The sequence below is a fragment of the Lemur catta genome, chromosome X (assembly GCF_020740605.2).
Source record: "Lemur catta isolate mLemCat1 chromosome X, mLemCat1.pri, whole genome shotgun sequence".
NCBI classification, from domain to species: Eukaryota; Metazoa; Chordata; class Mammalia; order Primates; family Lemuridae; genus Lemur; species Lemur catta.
The window spans coordinates 14097251-14117646 of NC_059155.1; the positions used below are offsets into that span (position 1 = coordinate 14097251).

Genomic DNA, 20396 nt, shown 5'->3' on the forward strand with positions numbered 1-20396 from the left:
CTTATTAATTATAGGAATCTTTTTTGTCATTGTTGTGATTCTTTGGAGTTTCCTACACAATCATGTTGTCTGCAAACAAAAGTAGTTTTATTTCTTCCTTCTTGATCTTTATACTTTTTTCCCATTTCCCATCTTACTGCATCTATTGTTGATTTTCAATTCATTCAGCATTTTTCTTGTATCAACAGGAGTGTCAACTTCCAAGATCTTTATATATCAGATTGAGCTCTTTCCAGTCTTTTTTCCATGCATTATGTGTATAAAGGTTTTATTACAAAATTAACAACTTATAAACTACATTGTAAAATTAACATATCAGAACATTGCTGTGCCACTAAATATTTTTCCCATACCTCATGTCTAGCAACATAATTCTACACCAATATACAGCTGAACCATAATTTATTAACCAATCCCCTATTTGGGGATATTAGGTTATTTTCATTTATTTCTATTAAAAAAATCCATGACAAACACCCTTGTATATAAACCTCTGTGTGCAACACTAGTTATTTTTTCAATATAAATTCTTATAAGTAGAATTCTTGGGTCAAAGGTTTCAAATGCTTTCAAATTCTTCATCTGTATTGCCAAACTGCCTTCCAAAAAGGCTGAACCCATTAGCAGTGGGTGACAATGCCTAGCAATGGATATTTTAATTATTTAAAAATTTGCCAATTTGGTGGGGGAAATGGAACCAATCTTTCTTTCCTTTTTATTAAATAGTGGATATACATTCATATTTAGTAACCATTTTATTTCCCCTTTTATGATATTGCCATTATTATTAACATTGTTATATTAATCTATATTTCTGGACAAAGAGTAGGTGCTCAAAACCATTTATTAACTGAAAGAACATAAAAAATACTTATTAGGCAGAACTTGTGTTTTTCAGCCAAGTCTTAGCAATAGAATTTTCTTGGAACAGACACAAATTAAACTTCTGCTCCATGATATTCAAGGATAGGGTAAGAAATATTTTAACAATCTCAGCATCTTTAACTGATGAGAGATGACCATGAATTTCCCAAGACTAACATCTAAATGAGGCATCTTTTTCTACCTTCCACATGTTGCTGAGAGGAGAATGATTGTTTCTTTACAATAAATTTATAGCCTCATTGACAAACACTTAGGTGATTTATATTTCACATATACAACTTATTTCAACATTTCAGAAAGAATCTGAGTATACAATTGTAAGAAAATCCATGAAGGTGGCTCCTTCAAATCGCATTATTAAGTTAGCATAAATAGTCATATGGGTCTGGGGCCACTAATACTTAAATAGAAGTAAGCTAGAAATTATTCTGTAGATTTAATTCCACAATGCAAAGTAAGATGGAACCTGTGTATTATGTATTTGGTTCTGGGTTATTTTTCTTGCTTGGATTAGCTCAACAGAGGTTGACATCATATTTACCTATTTAAAATATGAAATCAAATGAGCTTTTGAGATCAGCTATGTGTTCTGCATGGTTGAATGACTTACCCCTTTCTTACTTGATGAAGAAGAAATAGGATAATAAAAAATAAATACCTCTGAAAGACTGAGCAAGCACTAAAATAAAACAAGCTATCAAAATGTGGGTTTCAACTGCATTTACACATTTTTAAAACTCTCATCCAAACTTAAAAATTCTAACTTGCAGGAAAGTCTATTTCCAAAGGGACAGTTTACACTGATGCAACAAGGAAGGTATTCTTTACATATCACTTTCAAGCAAGTTGCTATCTCTTCTCTAAAGTATCTTTAAGATAGATTATTTCACTGACACTGTTAAACGGATTACTTTAACATATATGAGCTCACGGTTATTCATGAAAACCACAGATAACCCAAGTAACTGATTTCAGTCAATAGATTCCATTTCCCCCAAATTCAGCCTCTAAGAAGTATTGTTAGACAAAGTGTGAAAGCTGAGTGATCTGAATTTTCCTGCCCCAAATTTGGCTTAAAGGATAGAAGGTAGATGGTAAGTGCAAAAAGCAGACAGGAAACCGGGTCCTGGAAAAATGTGGAGCCAAGTGACAATGGTGATAACAATAATATTAATAACAACAACTAGTATTTTTTGAGCACTTAACCATGAGCCAGGCTCTGTTCTAAGGGTTTTACATATACAAATTCACTAAATTCTCACAACAGCCCAATGTAGGTCCCATTATTAGCTCTATTTTACAAATGAAGAATCTAAGGCACAGAGAAGTTTGGTAACTTGCCCAAGTTGACATGACTAATCAAGGTATGGATCTAGATTCAGACCTATGTAGTCTGACTTTCAAACTGAGGACTATAACCTTAACAGAATTCTACCTGGCCTGCCATGTAATTGGTAAAGTGCAGGTCACCCACTTTTAGAACTTGGAAATTAAAGGGCTTCAATATATTCTTGCCTAAACTTTTCTCAAATTACCCTTCCACTCTACCTTCAAAACACAACTTTGACTACCATTTGAAGAACGAGTCTTATTTGTAATGAAGTCAAGTAATACTCAAGACAGACTGTATAAGATGGTACAGCTGGCAGAGACTTTATTTTGCATTTTTGTATTTATATCAGTGACAAAGCATAATGTATATAATAGTGCCCATGGTCTCAAGGGCTTTGAAATCTTGTTGGGAAGATGAGATTACCTCAGCTAAAAGTTCTTTTCATTCTTTATAAACCTAAGAGCATTTTTTTCATATGCTCACATGACATTTATCCCACATACCAGTATCTTCCAAACTATGCTTTTTGAGGAGGCAAGTATCTTACTCAAACACTAATTGCTGATAGAAATCTGATCTTCGTTGCAAACTTAATGATCTTTCCTCAAGTGCATGGGCCTTATTATCTCAGCAGCACAAGATTTAGCCAATTATTCCCCAGACAGAAAGCCACAACTCCTAGAAGGAAAAACTTTAGGAACTGAAGGCAAAGAAGGAGTTGAACGGAATGCCATTGGTGCTATTAAACAATGCTTCTGCAATTATTGACACTGATATTTTTTAAAGCATATCACAAAAGTAAACATCATAATCTTTAAGATATGTTTTAGCATGGTTGTCCAAGATTGAGTGGTTAGCACAATTATACTGCTTTCACGATGAACACACTGGAGAATGATCAATTTTCAGAAATTATTAATATGATAAAGTCAATTTCAGCATAAGCTTATAAGTGTAACTTTTAAAAAGATTTTGGCATTACCTAGGAGATAATTTAATGAGTTACATGTATAATCAACCACACCTAAAGTCCTAGTATATCATCTTGGACAAGAAAAACAAATTAGTTCATTTTATTGAAACAAAGATGCCTCACCACCATCTTCTAGGAAGTATAAGCAAAAAAAGATGATCACTTGCCAATAACTGAGAGATACCAGCTGTAGAATGAGTGACTTAGTACTAACTAACGGTATCTTAGAGTAGAATTTGGTTTCAAAGGAATTCCAACTAACAAGTGAGACGGACCTTCAACCTGCATCATCATAGCCATTTTTCAAATGGTTCAGCTGGCCCTAATTAGAGGTGGCAATCCCTGCTACTTTAGGGGCCCCTGTTAACAGGAACAATGATGACAAAAAATAAGCAACAGCAGAGATGTGCCACTATGCCATCAATGTTTTGCCCAATCATTATTGCTGAGCTCCCAGGATAAGGTCAAAAGGTCAATAACTTCATCATCAGTCCAAAATCAAGAAAACATTCCCATGAACTGTTTTTGATAAGATCTATTACTGTAGACACATCATCATGTCAGTATTACAATAATATTTATTCTATTATAACACATAGAGTCAGTGGAAAGGGAGAGATGAATCTTTGCTGTTCATTATATGAGTGGACACATCAAGTAAACAAATTCTTTTTTAATTATTTATTTCTTAAAAAGGCTACTAGAACAGTGAAGAAAAAATACAGGCATAAGTATTTCTCTTCTGTCATTTATCAAACTCGTAGCAGAATGTAGGAAGGGTAAGATATAATAGTTAAGGAAAAAAGTCTCTTATTTCTGTGGCAATTGTGTTTCTAGAGTTGAAGACTGTCAGATTTCCTCAAGACTTTAAGACTTCATTTCCAGGCTGTGGAAATGAAGTGAAGAAGGAAAGTCAGGAAGAAGCCAAATTCTCCATCCTGTGTATACAGCTTATTCTTTCATCCAGGAGTTAATTATCTTATCCCTACTAGCTGGATCATTTGCCCAAAATTAATTCAACTTAATATATATTGAGTATCCTATTCACAGCATGGCCCTCCCACTACTTTCCTTGTGGCTATTTCACTTTTCTACTAGAAGGTGGATAAACTCAATGAGAAGAAAAGAGTCAATAGTTCAAAGAGGTTTGACAGTCAAGCAAGGTGACACTATTGGATAAGAACTGGAGACTTTCCATGAAATTTCAATTTATTGTGCCCTTCTATCTGCCATTAGCATGGATAACTGGGAGTTAATAGTATTCTCATTAGTCTTTACGATGAGGCCATGGGGAGATCCTTTTACAGAAAGGCTGCTCAGCTCATGAAACCTGACCTCAATATTGTTTTTTGTGGCTAAAATCATCTCTTCTATGTCATACGGCATAGGACTTCAGGCAAAAATCAAAACTCTTGTTCAAAAAAACAAATTGTTCTTCCTATCAGCATCTCAGCTGGGCAAATCTCTGTTAGAGGAGACTTTTTGTTTTGTCAGGAATAATTTCTTTCTGTTTGGTCAAGAATACAAGTTGGGCTCCTGAGCAGAATCAAATTTGCATTCCCTGCAACTGATATCTAAACCACCCGGCTTTCACTTCAGATAACAGAAGATGTATCTTGACTACAGGTGCATTTTAGAGACTCCAATTGTGAACTGACATAATAAACCCTGATCCAAATTGGTTGCAAGACAGTGCTTTAATTTTGTAAAATAATATATTTGTATAGCTGAGCTCAGAAAAAAAGACTAGAAGTATCTATATCAATTAACTATGGTTATCCATACATGTTGAGATTACTGCTGATTTTTGCTTTCCTTATACTTTTATGTATCTACTGAATGTTTAACAATTTTTAAAATTTCTATTTTTAAATTATAAAGCAATCATGTGAATATAAAACTTGCTTAGGGCATCTGATAGTTGACTATCCAGTCTAGTAGACATATTAAACATTTATTTGTTTAACATTTCCATGTTCTATCTTCCAATTAACTTAAATCATTCAAAGGTAAAGTTCATAGACCACGTTTCCTTCCCACTTACACACAGAACTTCATTGAATTATAATTTAATATTTGTTCTCTTTCTTTATAGAGCCTCAATAAAGAAATGTGGAACAGACAATGGTTTTTTCTTTTATGAAACCAAAGTTAGAGATGGTCTCCTCTCACCCAGAATGTGCTTTATTCAGTCATCTCATGATCAATACTGCTTGAGTAAGAGGTGGGAATAATCTCTGTAGATGAAACTGTAAATTTTCTCTTGCCAACAAACCCAAAGTTTCTCTTTTTATTCTTTCAGGAAGCATAAAGCTAACTTAGAGCGCAAATGCTATAATCTACCAAACCAGATGTTAAAGACATCTACTCTTTCTACTTTCTTCAGATAGCATCTATTTTATTTCATTGTTAAAAACATCTTGCACCTATACTTTCATCTTCATGTATCTAATCTTTCTAGAAACAGATAAACTATAAATCTTAAATGAATAAAATATTCTTTGCAATGACCTGGGACAATATTAAAAGTCCTGGTGGTTTGCTCCATGTACATGAAGCCAGGGCCTTGGTTTCCCTTGTCCCACCTCCTTAGTTCCTAGTTTGTTGTTCTTTAGTTTTCTGTCCAGAAAGCAAGAATTCTTCTCAATTTGTAAGTAGGGAATCTTTTAACTTCAAAGAACATGAATGACTCACCCAATACCACATAGCAAACAACAGAAGACTGACCAGAAACCAGGTCTTTTGACTTTAGGCATAGTCTTCTTTCCATTAAACTATGAGGACATTCCAATCCTACTGAGAAGTCAGGGAACTCTAAGAAGCATGGACATAAAGGCACATACTTTTAACCTTCCTCACTACTTTCCTTCAGTTTAGCTAATTCAGGTTCCTGAATAATTTTAGTTCTAGTCTCAGTCTTTTAATTCCAAAATAGTATACTGCCTCTCTTAGGAATTCCGGTTACAAAGTTCTTTATTTATTCACTTGGATCATCTCTTATGTATTAAGTGGCTGTCATGTATAAAGGACTGGGCTTCTATTCAAGAGAATGAACTGGCTTCCTCAGAGAATTGCCAGAGGGAAACTGGTATAGGGAACAAAATACTGAATTTGGAGATCTGGGTTTTAGTTTTGGTTCTGGCTGGGACTTGCTGTCTTTGCACAAAGTCACTTGACCTCATTGTGTTTCAAGTTTCTCATCTAAAATTAAGGGGATAATATCATTTGGCTTGTAAGGGAGTTGCTCTAATAGTTATTAAAAGTTTACTATGTGCTAGCACTGTGCAAAGCACTTGGTATACACAATCTTATTTATTCTTCAAATGATCATGTTGATGCTCATTATGCTATTACTTTTCCCATAGTACTAATAAGAAAACTAAAGCTGAAGGGGTTAAGTAACATTCCCAAGGTATGTAGGTTAAGTCATGGAGCTGGGGGTTGGATCTAGGCTAACTCCAGAGCCTCCATGCCAAAACCCACTGTCCCCCCTCAAACTAAAAAGTAATTAAGAATGCCCTTTGAAAACCATTAAGCTATCTAATTTTAAGGTGTTCTTCCTTTCTTCTACTTCTACCTACTTAAACTTGTAAGACATGAACAGGTCTCTCTTTTGCTTGCTTCTTTCTGTTGTTCAATAATCACCTCAAATGTCCAAGTGAGAATCTGGGGGAGGAAAACTCATGCCTTCCTGGCTGGCTTTCACAATAGACAGAGAGGTTCTGGGTAGGCTCCATAAGGCTATGCTTCACATGTCTCAAACTTTCTAAGTATCTTCTCCCTTCCCTCCAATCTTTTGGTGGTGTGCCTTTCCTAAGAAGTCCAGAGGCCCACTTTCAGCCACATTTGAATGGTGAAAGCTTTTCTCCTGAGGAGAAAAATGAGTGAGAATCTAGTCCCTTGAAGATCCAGTTAACTCACCTTATAAAGCAGGAAAGGACTCCATGAAATACATGAACAATTTCTCCAGAACCTTTGCCAGACTTGGCATAGGCTGGTCCATTAACAATACATAATTAAATATTCTTAACAACTCAATTCTTCAACCTCACTTTGATCAATAGTTCATTACCAAAGTTAGATCTGTCAAAAGGGGCAAACTCATCAGCCCATTTGTCCCATATTTGCATGAATATTATGCTGTGAATGTTATGCTCCTTTGAACTTCAAAAGAGTTTCCTGGCCTCATTGACTACAACTTTAACAACAGAGAATAATGGAGTTACAGAAAGACCTTTTCCCATCTAAAGACCTCAAACCTGGCTGATGCTAGATGGTAACAAACTTTTACATAAGCAACAAATGGCTCATTCACCCATTGCAGTGCACTATCAGTACTTTTTGGCTTCCTGAGCCTGTCTTCCCTCTTCTGAGAGCAACTGTAACTATGCCTAATTAGCTACCAACAAGTGGCAGCACCCAACTTCACCATTCCTTACAAAAAAAAAAAAAAAGCTTTCCACAAATAAAACATTTTTTTCCCAGACCTCGAGATTTCTACACCGAGTGAGCATCTTTGACCATAACAGGATCCAGCCTCATTCCACCTGATGTCCCAAATAGGAGAGCAAACAGGCTACAGAGCACCCTCCTAGAGTTTTATATTCTAACCCGTCCCTGAAAGATCAAAAACTTTGACTTCCTTTGGTAAAATGGCATTAGGCAGCAAGGAGAGATGTGAAGGTTTATTATGCCTACACTTATATGTTTTCCAAGTGGTTGCTTTTTTAATTAAAAAAAAATCCTCTTTTTTCTTCATCTACTCCCATACCTAGCCATCTTTAGAACTGGACAGTTAAAATATAGAAAATGATATGTCCTTTCACTTTAAAGAGCTTTTTCCCTATTGTAAAAGTAATACTTGCTAATTGGGGAAACTTTGGAATAGACAGACACACAAAGGTGAACAAAAATGACATTTATAAACCTACCATCCAGAGATTTTAAAAAATTAGTTCCCTATTGCATATCACACATGAATATAAATTTCAGATAGAATAGAGAACCTTGGGCAAAAGCCCAAATTATGGAAGCAATAGAAGAAAACATAGAATATAAGGTGGGAGAGACCTTCCTAGGAATAAGAAATCCAGAAGCCATATAGGAAATGAATGACAGATCTGACTACATAAAATTTTAAAACTTCTATCTGGGAAAATGCAACTTAAACAAGGTTTAAAACAAATGGCAGACAGAAAATCATATTTGAAATACAGAAGGTTAACAAATAAGCTTTTGCAAACCAGTAAGACTAGCAACACAACTGAAAAATAGGCAATTCACTGAAGAAATATGATTAAACTAAAAAGTAATTGAAAAGATATTCCAGTGATAGGAAAATATCAAAGCAAAACTGAAATGTGATTTCCCCATTTAAACTGGCCCCAAAATACAAAAACTAATAACACTCTTGGTGAAGGAATTACAAATGGACACTCATACACAGATAGTGGGAGTAAAAATTAATACAACATATTTGAAGGTCATTTTGGCAGTACTTAACCAAGATTTAAACTGAACATATACTTTGACTAACCACTCCTCAAAAATACTTGCATAAATTCCTAAAGTTGTTCATTAATGCCTTACTTGTAATAGCAAAAATTGTAGGTAACCTCAATATCTACAAATAGAGATTAGTTAAATAAATCACGGCACACATGCAATTGGATTAGAAAGAATATGGCATTGTTATATTGCAATGTTCTAACATGGAAGTATGTCCTAGACACATTGTTGAGTAAAAGCAAGTTACAGAAAAATGTATATAATATCCCATTTTTGTAAAAGAAAAAAACCCTACAGACAAGTATATGTGATTTTATAACACAAAGAAAAGAGTTTGAAAGAACACATAGCAAACCATTAATAATGGTTATCTCTGGAAAGTGGAATGGAGTTAAGGGGCACATGCTCTTTACTGAAGCTCAGATGTTTTCATATTATCCTGTATAATGAGCATATATATTAATTTTATAATTTAAGAAAGTTACAAATATGCTAACATAAGCATTTTCCAGGGCCACCAAATTTAAATAAACAGTGTTTTTAATGGCAGCATGATATTACATTACTTGGATCATTTTTGTAACCATTTCCCTATGGGTTGACATTTCCACTGCTGCTAACTTCTCACTGTTAGAGCTGCAATATAAATCTCTGTGCATGCATGTTGTGTGTGTGTGTGCATGTGTACGTGTGCCTGTGTATCAAGGCAACATACATAGGACATATGCTTTGAGGTTTCCCCTTCAGCAAAAATCACTTTGCACATCCTCAAACATCTTCGAGATAGTTAGGTTGAGTGTGGCCATATAGGATGATGCTCAGTGGCTCATTCAGAAAATGACCATCACCTTAGCCTCATCATCTAACAATACGCCTAACACTAGATCATAACTAGTGCCCTAGGCCGTCCATTACATAATCATTTTGGCATTTTGGCATCAACTAAATATCAAAAGGGTTTGGGACAAATTCATAGGGATAAGGAAATGTTAGAAAGCAGTAATTTTCAGTCTGTAAGCATTTTTTAAGTTGCAGCTTTCTTAGGTTTATCAATTAATCTCTAAGTTTCATGGACAATATCCTTCAATTCTTCATAAATATGGAAGACTTCCCAGAAAAGAAGGTCTTCTGAAAGTTACAAGCTTCTCCCGTGAGGCCATCAGTAACAGGCCATAAGGGAAGTTTTTTTTTTCTAAGAGAGGAGGACTTTTAAGCCCAGCTGGTTGTGAGCTGACCTGAGAATGGATGAACATTTCTGTCACATCCACTTAAATCAAGGAGGGCTTCTGGAAGAGGAGGGTTCTGAGATGAACTATATACAATTGGAAAAAAGGAGGCAGTTAAGGAATACAAGACGAGAAGTCGATCCAAGCTTCCTCGCTGAGATTGTGCCCTGCTAAACTTCCTTTTGTATCCCAGTCATACTAGATATCACCATAGATCGCTCATGCTTAAAAGCTTAATCAAAAGCACTATTTCTCACAGGAAAAAGACTAAGTTTACTATGAAATTCATAGTGGGACAGAAACGCACTTAAAGATGGAATAGGCTTGGCACTGTTCTCCTTGTCGGCAAGACTTCTGCCTGATCTATTTAACTTATGCTGATAAAGGAGATAAATGTTTAAGTGATGGGCTTCAGATGCTGCTTTAGCTCCGACCAAGAATATTTTCAAAGCTCCTTCTCATGAATAAGTTCAGTGGAGCAGAGAATGCCCCTTTTGGACCAATTCCACTTTGTGCTTCTTTTGATGCAGTCAAAAAGGGGAACTAGAGCTAAGGCTTTTCCTTCAAATTTAGAGCAAGTGTCCATCTCAGAGGTGGCTGCAAGTGGCCCAAAGAAGGTAAGGTCTACACTGTGCAGAGACAGCAGAAAGCTGTTAACAAGAACGGAGATGTCGATGGTTACTCATAAATCTCCCAAATGTGGCAGCAAGGAGGGTTAATTATCTCCTCCCCACCCCCTTTCCTGCCACTCTCTGCTTTCTCCAATGTGTTAGCCCATCACACGGATCGCTGACTTTCTAGAAATATTCCCTGGCTTTGCGGGGACGTTCTTTTCAATAAATGGCATCCAATTTGCTAACAGTCCCTGGAATCTCAATTTCCTCAAAGGATTTTTCATCTGAATCCAGTTCATGTGAAGGTTTCTTCCTCGGTTTTCAGCATAAGGGAATAGGCAGAGCCTGCTTTACTTTTTCTTTGTTTTTTCTTTTCTGTGTCATTCTTTTCATAAACTGAAAACCTTTGCTGAAGAGTCTGAAATTTGGGAAAAAATCCAGCTCATCTGTCAGATATTTCTAGAGTTACGTAAAATGGAATGAGATTTGTATAGTTTAGAACAGGAAAGTGAAAATAGGCTAATGTGTCATGTGTTCTATGAGATGAAAACTATATGATAATCAGAAAAACAGTCCCAAATTTAGTTGGCCCGATTCAAAGCTCTCATTCTTTTATCAACTCATGCATAAACCAGTAACATTCACTTTCTTCTCTTAGAATAATGGCATGGCCACGTTTGGGCTAAATCACAATCCCTACAGATTATAACCACATTTTCAAAGAAATTATAAGAAAGCATATTAGTTTTTAAATGTAAGACACTTACGTTTTACTTGCTCTGTTTTGCTTCCTTCTAGGAAAAGAAAGAACAACAAGGAAAAGATGTATTTCATGCTTCCCATTTTCCACTTTTTTCTCATGTGGGCCACTGCAAAAGGCAACTCAGAACCTTCAAGGCCCAGTGGACTCAAGCTGTTGGGAAGAAAGCAGAAAAAACGATGTAACACAGAATCCTCTAAAACTAATAGAGATCATCGAAACTTAGGCTTCTAACTTGCTAGGAAAAAAATGCAGGAGAATTTACATAGGCACACGTATTGTTTGCCAGCATAAGATAAAGGACTTGCCTCTCCAGTCTTGGGAAGACTGTGGGAGAAAATTCAAGCAAATGAGCATGCATTCCTATCCAATGCTGATGCTAAATCCTTACAGGCAACTCATAGGAAAATAAAAATAAATTTTGAAATCCTCTTTTTTAAGGGAATTAAAGTTGATTTCTCAAGAGATTTTCTTTGGGAGAAAAGGAAAATGGGAGTTTGCAAAATGGCTATTTTGAGAAACAAGGTAAAAGTAATAGGCACGAGAGACCAAAGCAATTTCTGAAATGAAAGTTAACTAACTAATCTTAGCTTCAAAACTACTGTTATCATTAATCCTTCAGGGATGAAGTACAAATTGATCAAAATTTCTCCTGTGTCCTCTATAAGATCTATAAGGATCTTCAGTTTGGCTACTTATGTTGGAAAAGATAGATGTAACTAGCAAATGGATGCAATTAAACACCTGAAAGGTTTTATTTTTTAGAATGGTTCAGACATATTCCTCCCCCCACAAAGTCCATTGTGAAATGGAAATTTTAAATGGGCCATTTTTAATGGAAATTAGGCAAATTTAAATAGGTAATTGGTTCAAATTGTATTCGCCAAGCAGAAGATTATTAAAGCAACTACAATTCTTTAAAACATGAGATTGGCATTTCCGGTCTAAGGGGTAGAAATCTTAAGCCTTTAAAGCCTTGGAACACAGAAAGTTTGCTGTAGCTCATATTCATTCACAGGCCATTTCCACAGATTTGAGAGTTTGTAAGATTCTTCCAATGGATGATTTGAAAATATTTAAACGTTCCAGAAACACCAAATTCAATCTGGGGTTAACCCTGAATGGGAACTGAAGTCATTGATCTTTTCTGAGAGTCCAACCTAAATATTGAGCACAAAGAACTTGAGGGAGTGCAAGATGATCATTTTGGAGAATTGAATGTCTTTGGGCTCTGAAGTAGATGCCACAGCTCCTATTTAATTGTTATGAAGTTGCTCAGATCATTCAAAATCCAGTCTCAAATTATGAATATGTAACTGAGAACTGATCACAGAGAATAATTTGTGCTATGAAGCAGGATTTGCAGCACCATTCGCCTTCTTTCTTTATTTCCTCCCTGCTCTTTAAAAAAGGATCAAATTCTCCTAGGATATCTTCCTAGCCTTCCAAAGGCCTGGGTTCTGATATCTTGGTCCCCTCTGAGAGCTTATGGCCCACTTTCAATTACTCAGAATGTTGCTGTCCCCTGAGAGCTACCAGGTTCCCTTGAAGCAAATCATTTTCATTAACAGTTTAACACAGCTACCCACCTCAGTGAGGTTCTTCTTGAGCCTGCTTTAATAAGCTTATCCCCCAAGTCTCCAAAAGAGAAAGATTTTTAACCACTGAAATCTAATTTATCACAATCATATATGGGTCTCAGGGGGTGTTTCTGAGACCACGGTTTTCTGGTCTCCCCATGCAAGAACCAACAGGGCTGTTTTTCTTGTACAATGGTTGGGCGATTCAGTGAACAGTAGCATTGCTTCATAACTCAAGCTGGCAAGAAAATGGCTCTTAGAAATTTTTTGCTTTTCTTGGGTCCCAACTAATGTTATGAGCAAATAGAAAAGTTGGTGACTAGAGAGCAATTAATCTCTTTTGGCATTGCTGTCATCTGTGTGGCCTCCCAGGCTGTGATGGAGAACATCAGAAAATGAATCGCTTTATAAATATTCACTTTTGATTTACAAGATTGTGAAGTCCTGCCTTTGTATTCTGTGCAGAAATATGAACCGAGAAGAATTCCCTCCCCAGGTCTCCCCACCATTCAATTTCTCTTTATTTCTTTAACTTTTTCTTTAGGAGGAGAGAGGTGGTTCACAACATTTGTTGGGACTGCAGCAGTAAACACAGCAAGCATTGCTCAGCAAACATGCCGACTTTTATTCTTGCAAAGAGCCAAACTGTCCTTAATTTTTCAAATTATACTTTGACCCAGTTAACTGGAGTTATTTCTGCATTAACTCTCTGTCTGCTTCACACAGGCTGTTGTGCCATTGAACCTGCACTGGCTGTTTTACAGGTTACTTAGAAATGTAGCTATTGACATGTTTGGGGGGATCCAGGATCCAACAAGAAAGCAACAAACAAAACCCTGCAACTAATGCTGGGGGTGGGGGTGGGGTAGGAGGGTAAATGGGCTTTACAAGAGAACAAGAACTATATCAGACAACAAAATAAAGATATTTATTAAAGTGCCTCTATAAAACAAGCTAAAGGGCCAACTGCTCCTTGCCCAACTGTAACTGCAAGGCAATCTGGGACATCAAGTGTCCGGAGCCCACTCTCAGAACAGGTCTCTTGGGTTGAACAGAACCAGAGACATCCCCAAGGGAAGGTTAAGGATGCGTACATATCTGCCAGTTCTTCACGCCCCACAGTGTCTCTTTAATCCTCCCGAGAGGCTTCACTGACCTTATAATCGCACATTCAACTATCATCTCTGGGACAGCCCCTAGGGTAGCAATTTTCTTTCTGACAAACAATAAGAAAGACACTGGAGTCTCAGGCCCTTGTCTATCAGCTGAAATTCTCTCCCCACTCTACCACCCAGCAAGAAAAGCTCAGTTAACTCGTGGTGGGTTGCCACTGAAAAATTTTAGCCCAGGGTATCTCTTGTCAGAGGCAATGTCGTCATTGCTGCTTATGACTGACCAACAATGCCTTGCATTTGGCTTGCAAAACACCTTCCTATCTATCATTTCATTTTATTCCACACAACTCCACCTCCAAAATGGGCACCCGGGGGGCCTAGAAAACTCAAATGACTTGAGTTAGTGGCAGGGCCAGGGGGGACTGGAAGGCAGGCCTTCCAGGCTTTATACCCTGGCAATACCACGTTGTTTCCTGAGCCTAGTGTTTCAAACTCTGACCCCAGTGGTCTGGGCCAGAAAATGAGGCGGAAGTCCAGAGGATAAGGGAACCTCCCGCCCATCCACCCTGTTTCATTAATTTTAGCACGTTTTAATCAGCCACTGGTCTAGGGCACTTCAGCAAATGAGGAAACAGGCTCGGAGACACATGCAGTAATTAAGGGAACTGCAGAGCCCCTTAGGTAGCTCAGCGTGGAGTACCCGAGTGACCTCTCAGAGCTCCAGAGCATGGAGAAATGCAGGCCGAGCGGGGAGTGACGAGCTGTGAGTTCGAATCCAGAGCCCCCAACCTGCCTCAGTCAGGCGCCTTGGGCCCCACCTCCTTCCCCACCACAGGCAGCTGGACCACAGGACGGGTCGGGGTGGCAGGTTGAGGAGTCTGGGGCGCCCTGGGGGAACTTTCAAGGGCGGCTCCGGCCAACAGAAGGCACCACCTGTGCAAAGGCTGGAAAGGGAGGTGAGGGAAGTGGGCGCCGGGCACTGCTCACTGACCTGGGCACTGGCCTCCTCCGTCTGCCACGCGTGCACGCGCTCGGAGCTCCCTGGGGCGCTCCTCCGAGGTCTGGGGCTTGCAGGTTGTGGCGAGAGCTAGAGTGCGCGCGAGGGGGGAGGGGGGACTCAAAAGTGGGTGGGAGGAAAAACATCACCGCCCTCAGACCACGAGGGAGCAGCGGCTCGCTCGGCTCCCGGGGGCAGAGCCAAGGCGCGGGCGCGGCGGCCCGGGGCCACCTGCCCGCCCGCTCCCCACTTGGCCTGAGAGGCCGGCCGCTCGGCGCTGGCGGGAAGTCCTCGAGCACGCAGCCGCTGCAAGCGCGCACCCCTTCTCCGCCCCGGCACAACGGCTTTATTCCTGCTCCCCCGACCCGAAAGTTTTAAAATCGGGAGAAAGTGTGAGGCTCAGCCGGCGACTTTCCCATCACGCAGCGCCCCCACTGCACCCCCCTCCTTTGGCTAGACTAGCGTTGGGGTCTTAAAGGGACCGCACATCTCCTTCGGCCCCTCCTCCCTCTCCACACTGGATGCACCTAGGACCCGCGCGGGCGCCGAAGACCCCGGCTACTCTCCTATTTCCCTGCCTGGAAGCTCGCACCCCCTGTCCTCCAGCACTGTGGCCTTTCTGGGGGGTGCACCTGGTCTGGTCCTGAGCTGGTGCCCGGAACGCAGGATGGGCTGGCCTCACAAATTACGCCCTAGCACGCTGCTTATCATTTCGGGCGTTTCCCAGATCCACATTGTGGCTAGTAAAGTGACAAAGCTTTGGTGTCCTTAAAGGCTGGGTGGAGATGGGGGTGTGAGGGAGTTGCTGGGGGCGGGGGATGCTTAGAAATCTGCTTTCTCCCACGAAAAGGGCTCTCAAGGCCCATGAAAAGGGCCTCTACTCACTGTTAAGTGTCTTGAAGTAAACTTGGAGTGACCCACCAAAGCCACCACTGTTTTTATCAAGTCCCTAAGATGAGCCAAAAGCTCAACCTTGAAATCACAATAGATAGCACTCTTATGCCATGGTGAGCCTGAGACAGAGTACTCCAAATTTGTGTTTATTCCATGAGTGATAGTTAGAAACGATTTTAAGAATCTTCTAAGGACCTGGAAACTGCTGCCTTGACAGACAATATTGTAAGCCCCTAAATTTGAAGGAGAGCTGCAGGGCTTTCTTCTACATGAACTGGATAACGTTCGTATTCCTAACGTCTGTATAGCACTTTATGGCTTACAGAGTGCTTTCATATACATCGATATTACTTTTTTAAACCCTCACAACACCCTGAACTATCTGTGGCCTCTAGTGTCAGAGTTGGTGGGGACCTCCTGAAACATTCAGCTTAACCTCTTTATTTCATAAAAGAGGAAACTGAGGTGGCGGTGGGGGAGTTGATGTATCCAAGTTCATCACAGCTAGTAAATGACAAATTTGAGATTCCAAGTCAGATTTCCTGACTTTCAACCCACTTCTCTCTGGTTGTTATCTCTAGTCTATAGATGAGGAAATTGATGCTCAGGGAAATTGTGGCTTGCCAAAAAAACCACTTATCAGGAACAGAACAAAGGAATGTTAAAACAAGAGTAATTGTCCCTGGAAGTTACCTCCTTTTTCTTTCTTCAGAAGTGTTAATATCATCCAACTAGCCCCTGCATTGCTGGAGATGTTTATTTCACTGTTAACAAAGGAAAGGGGGCCCTTTCTGAAATGTTGCCTTCAGGGCCCAAAATGTCTAGCTCCATCCTGCTGCTTGGGTAGCCATACACTGCCACATGCATTCAATTTGTGCTGTAGTATATTGGTTTGAACTTGCTGATTTGTTGTCTTATAACTGTTCTCATGCCATTTAATGCATTAATGTTTTGTCTCACTAGACTGTGAGTTCTTCAAGTCCAAGGACTTGTGGTTCAATTTCCTTTGTTGTGTGCATTCCCCAACCCCCATCATCACTTTAACATGCTTATGGAGTATTCAAGAAAATGGGTTTCAAGGAATAGTCTGAGACAAACATGGATCCTAGCATTTAAAATAAATAAACTTACTGGGTTTTAAAGCTCATGTATTTGGCTACAACCACTGGCTTCCCTTGCTTGATGTAGTAGTCTGATTACTGTATAACTAACCATCCCAAAACCTAGTGGCCTAAAACAAGTTATTGTCAAGTAGTTCTGTTGAATTGATTCTATTGAACTTGATCAGGATCTCTTATGTAGAGATATTGCCTGAAACTCTATATGGGGCTGCTGCAATTCTCTGACAGGTTCTTCATTAGTGTAAATGTCAGCAGTCCTTGTATTAGTTACATTCTTGATTTCTGAATTGGTAACTCTAAATTGGGTGAATCCTAATCTAGACTTCTAGCAGGTCTTATACAAACTTAACTGATGATTATCTTCATGCCTTATTTTCTCTATTTATTAAATGGGGATGAGAGCATAGATCATCTTATAGTCATTTTTTAGAAGCTTTTTATTTTGAGATAATTGTAGATTCACATGCAATTGTAAGAAATAATTCAGAGGGATCTCGAATACTTCACCCAGTTTTTCCCAGTGGTAACATCATGCTATAACTATGGTACAATGTCAAAACCAGGATATTGACATTGATACAATCCACTCACCTTACTCTGATTTCACCAGTTTTATATGCACTCATTTGCCTGTGTGTATAGTGCTATGTAGTTTTATCACATGTGTAGGTTCATGTGAGCACCATCAGTCAAGATACAGAACAGTGCCACTGTGTTACTCTTTGATAGTCACACCCATCTTTTCCCCTCCCCGTCTCTCTACTCCCTGGCAACCACTAAACTGCTCTCCATCTCTATAATTTTGTCAAATAAGAATGTTACATGGACTCATATAGTATGTAACCTTTTAAGATTGGCTCCACCCCACACACATACGTAATTCTCTGGAGACCCATTAAAGTTGTTCCAGGTATCAATAGTTTGTCCCTTTTTAATTGCTGAGTAGTATTCCATGGTATAGATGTATCACAGTTGGTTTAACCATTCATCCATTAAAGGGTTGATTTTAGATTTTAGCTATTATAAATAAAGCTACTTTGAACATTTATCTACCTGTTTTTTTGCATAAACATAAGTTTCCATTTCCCTGGGATAAATGCCCAATCAAAAATATATGAGAGATACAGTTTCTCTGCATCCTTACCAGCATTTGTTGTTGTCATTATTTTTTATTTTAGCCATTCTGATAAGTGTATGGTGATATTTCATTGTGTTTTTAATTTGCATTTCCCTAGTACCTAATGATATCTACTATCTTTTCATGTGTTTATTTGGTATCTGTAGATCTTCTTCGCAAATGTTTTATCCCAGACTGTAGCTTGTCTTTTCAATCCTCTTCCCATGAACTTTCACAGAACAAAAGTTTTTTATGTTGATGAGGTCTGATTTATCAAATTTCCCTTTTAGAGATCATGTTTTGGTGTTAAGTCTAAGAACTCTGCCTAGCTCTAGATCTGGAACATTTTCTACTATGTTTTTGTCCCAAAAGTGTTACAGTTTTAAATTTTACATTTAAATCAATGATCTATTGCAAATTAATTTTTATATAAGGTGTGAGGTTTAGGTTGATGTTCACTTTTTTGCCTATAAATGTCCAATTGCTCCAGTATCATTTGTTGGAAAAGCTATTTTTCCTCTACTGAATTAATTTTACGCCTTGGTAAAACATTGGTTGGGCATATTTGTGTGGATCTCTTTCTGGCTTCTCTACTCTGTCCCATTGATCTATGTGTCTGTCCCACCACAAATACTACACAGTCTTAATAATTGTAGACATACATAGTAGGTCTTAATATGAAGTAGAGTGGCTCCTCCCATTTTTTCTTTTTCAAGATAGTTTTAGCTAGTCTAGGTCCTATACCTTTCCATATAAACTTTAGAATAAACTTGTCTACAAAAATATCTTGCTGGGATCTGGATAGAAATTACATTAAACCTATAGATCAATTTGGGGAGAATTGACAACTTTAATGTCTTGAGTCTTCCAATACATGAACACAGTATGTCTCTGCATTTATTTAGGTCTTCCTTGATTTCATTCATCAGTGTTGTGTAGTTTTAAGCCTATAACTGCTATGCATATTTTGTTAGATTCATGCCTACTTATTTCTTTGGAGTAATTGTAAATGTTATTGTGTTTTTAATTTCAGTTTCCACGTGTTCATTGCTAGTAAATATAAATGTAATTAATTGTTGTGTGCTGATCTCCTATATTGTATTGCACAGCTCATACTTATTTTAAAAAATACATGTGAAAGTGGAAATATTACAAATGATTAATACATTTTGAGTATTATTGTTCATTAATACTAAATAATGTATTTTATCCTTTTAAATGCTTCATGTCCCACTGGAACATGAAAAATTCAGGTTACTGAATTAACTCCCAAAAACATGGCAGAATACATAATGATTAATAAGTATAAAGAGATTTACCTCTTTATACAGAAAATCAGACCAACTTAGAGTTTAATATGTAGAAGTTGACAGTTCTCTCTAAAGACCTTTTAGGACTATTAAACCATATCCTAATGCGTACCTTTGTTACTTGTGTGTATTCTTGTTCGTTACTGAATTTTTGTCCCTTTGTTGTATTTCTTTCCTGCTAGCCAGTTCTAAAAACTGCTAGAAAACATACTTGGTTGTCATTAGTGTGGTTCATCTAATATTTCCAGTTTTCCTCTTTTTGGGCTCAAGGTAGGATTTTACTCCTCTTTTCTCTTTGAAGTTGAGCATGGCCATCTAATTTGCTTTGGTTAATGAAATCTTAGCAAAAGTGATGTGTCACTTCTGGGTGGAAACTTTAAGAGTGCATGATTTGTCGCCTTCTCTTCCCCCCTGCCACAGGAATAATGGGTGCATGTATTGAAATGAAGCCTGAACTCCCAAGTGACCAAGATGAGCAAAGCCTGCAGCAGACTCATTTCAGATATCTAGAGTTAGTAATAAATGAAACTTTGTGTGTTAAACTTCTGAGAATTGGTGGTTTCTTATTTTTGCAGCATAACCTAGGCAATCATGACTGATAGCACCACTGAAAACAATACTGTTTCTTAGAATTTTATGAAAACCAGAGAAATAAATAGATAGAGTAGGTTATAGATTCTTGGAAACAGAGTTAAGAAAAGCAGGTACTTTTTGGTTCAATGTATTCTTTTTAGTTAAACTATCATTTCCCATTTATGCCTTTCAGTTATTGTAGCAAACAAAAATAACTCAAGGTATTTTTTATTTGTGCTTTGTATTATATCTGCATAGTATTTTTATTGAAATGATTTTCTTTTTAAGTGATTTTGAGATATTTGTGGAAGCATTTTAAGTGATTCTTTTTCCAATGGCACACATCTCCAGATTTATAATAAAGGCCATTAAAAGAGCAAGATTTGGTTT

The 20396-nt window shown here is 38.1% G+C and overlaps 1 protein-coding gene and 1 long non-coding RNA gene across 5 annotated transcripts in view; one reads left to right on the forward strand and one right to left on the reverse strand.

Moving 5' to 3' along the window:
* Positions 1-15060, reverse strand: part of CHRDL1 (chordin like 1) — a 112653-nt gene extending 97593 nt beyond the window's left edge. For all 4 annotated transcript variants that reach the window (XM_045538142.1, XM_045538140.1, XM_045538141.1 and 1 more), the window contains exons 1-2: positions 14986-15060; positions 11307-11452 (exon numbers count right to left, since the gene is read on the reverse strand). In XM_045538142.1, the coding sequence (XP_045394098.1) occupies positions 11307-11400 (94 nt within the window). In that variant the 5' untranslated portion in view covers positions 11401-11452; positions 14986-15060. The remainder of the gene's footprint in view (positions 1-11306; positions 11453-14985) is intronic.
* LOC123628427 lies at positions 14660-19975 on the forward strand. Its single transcript, XR_006731635.1, has 2 exons — positions 14660-14757; positions 19854-19975. It is a non-coding gene; the product is annotated as an uncharacterized LOC123628427 (long non-coding RNA).
* The last annotated feature ends 421 nt before the right edge of the window (positions 19976-20396 follow it).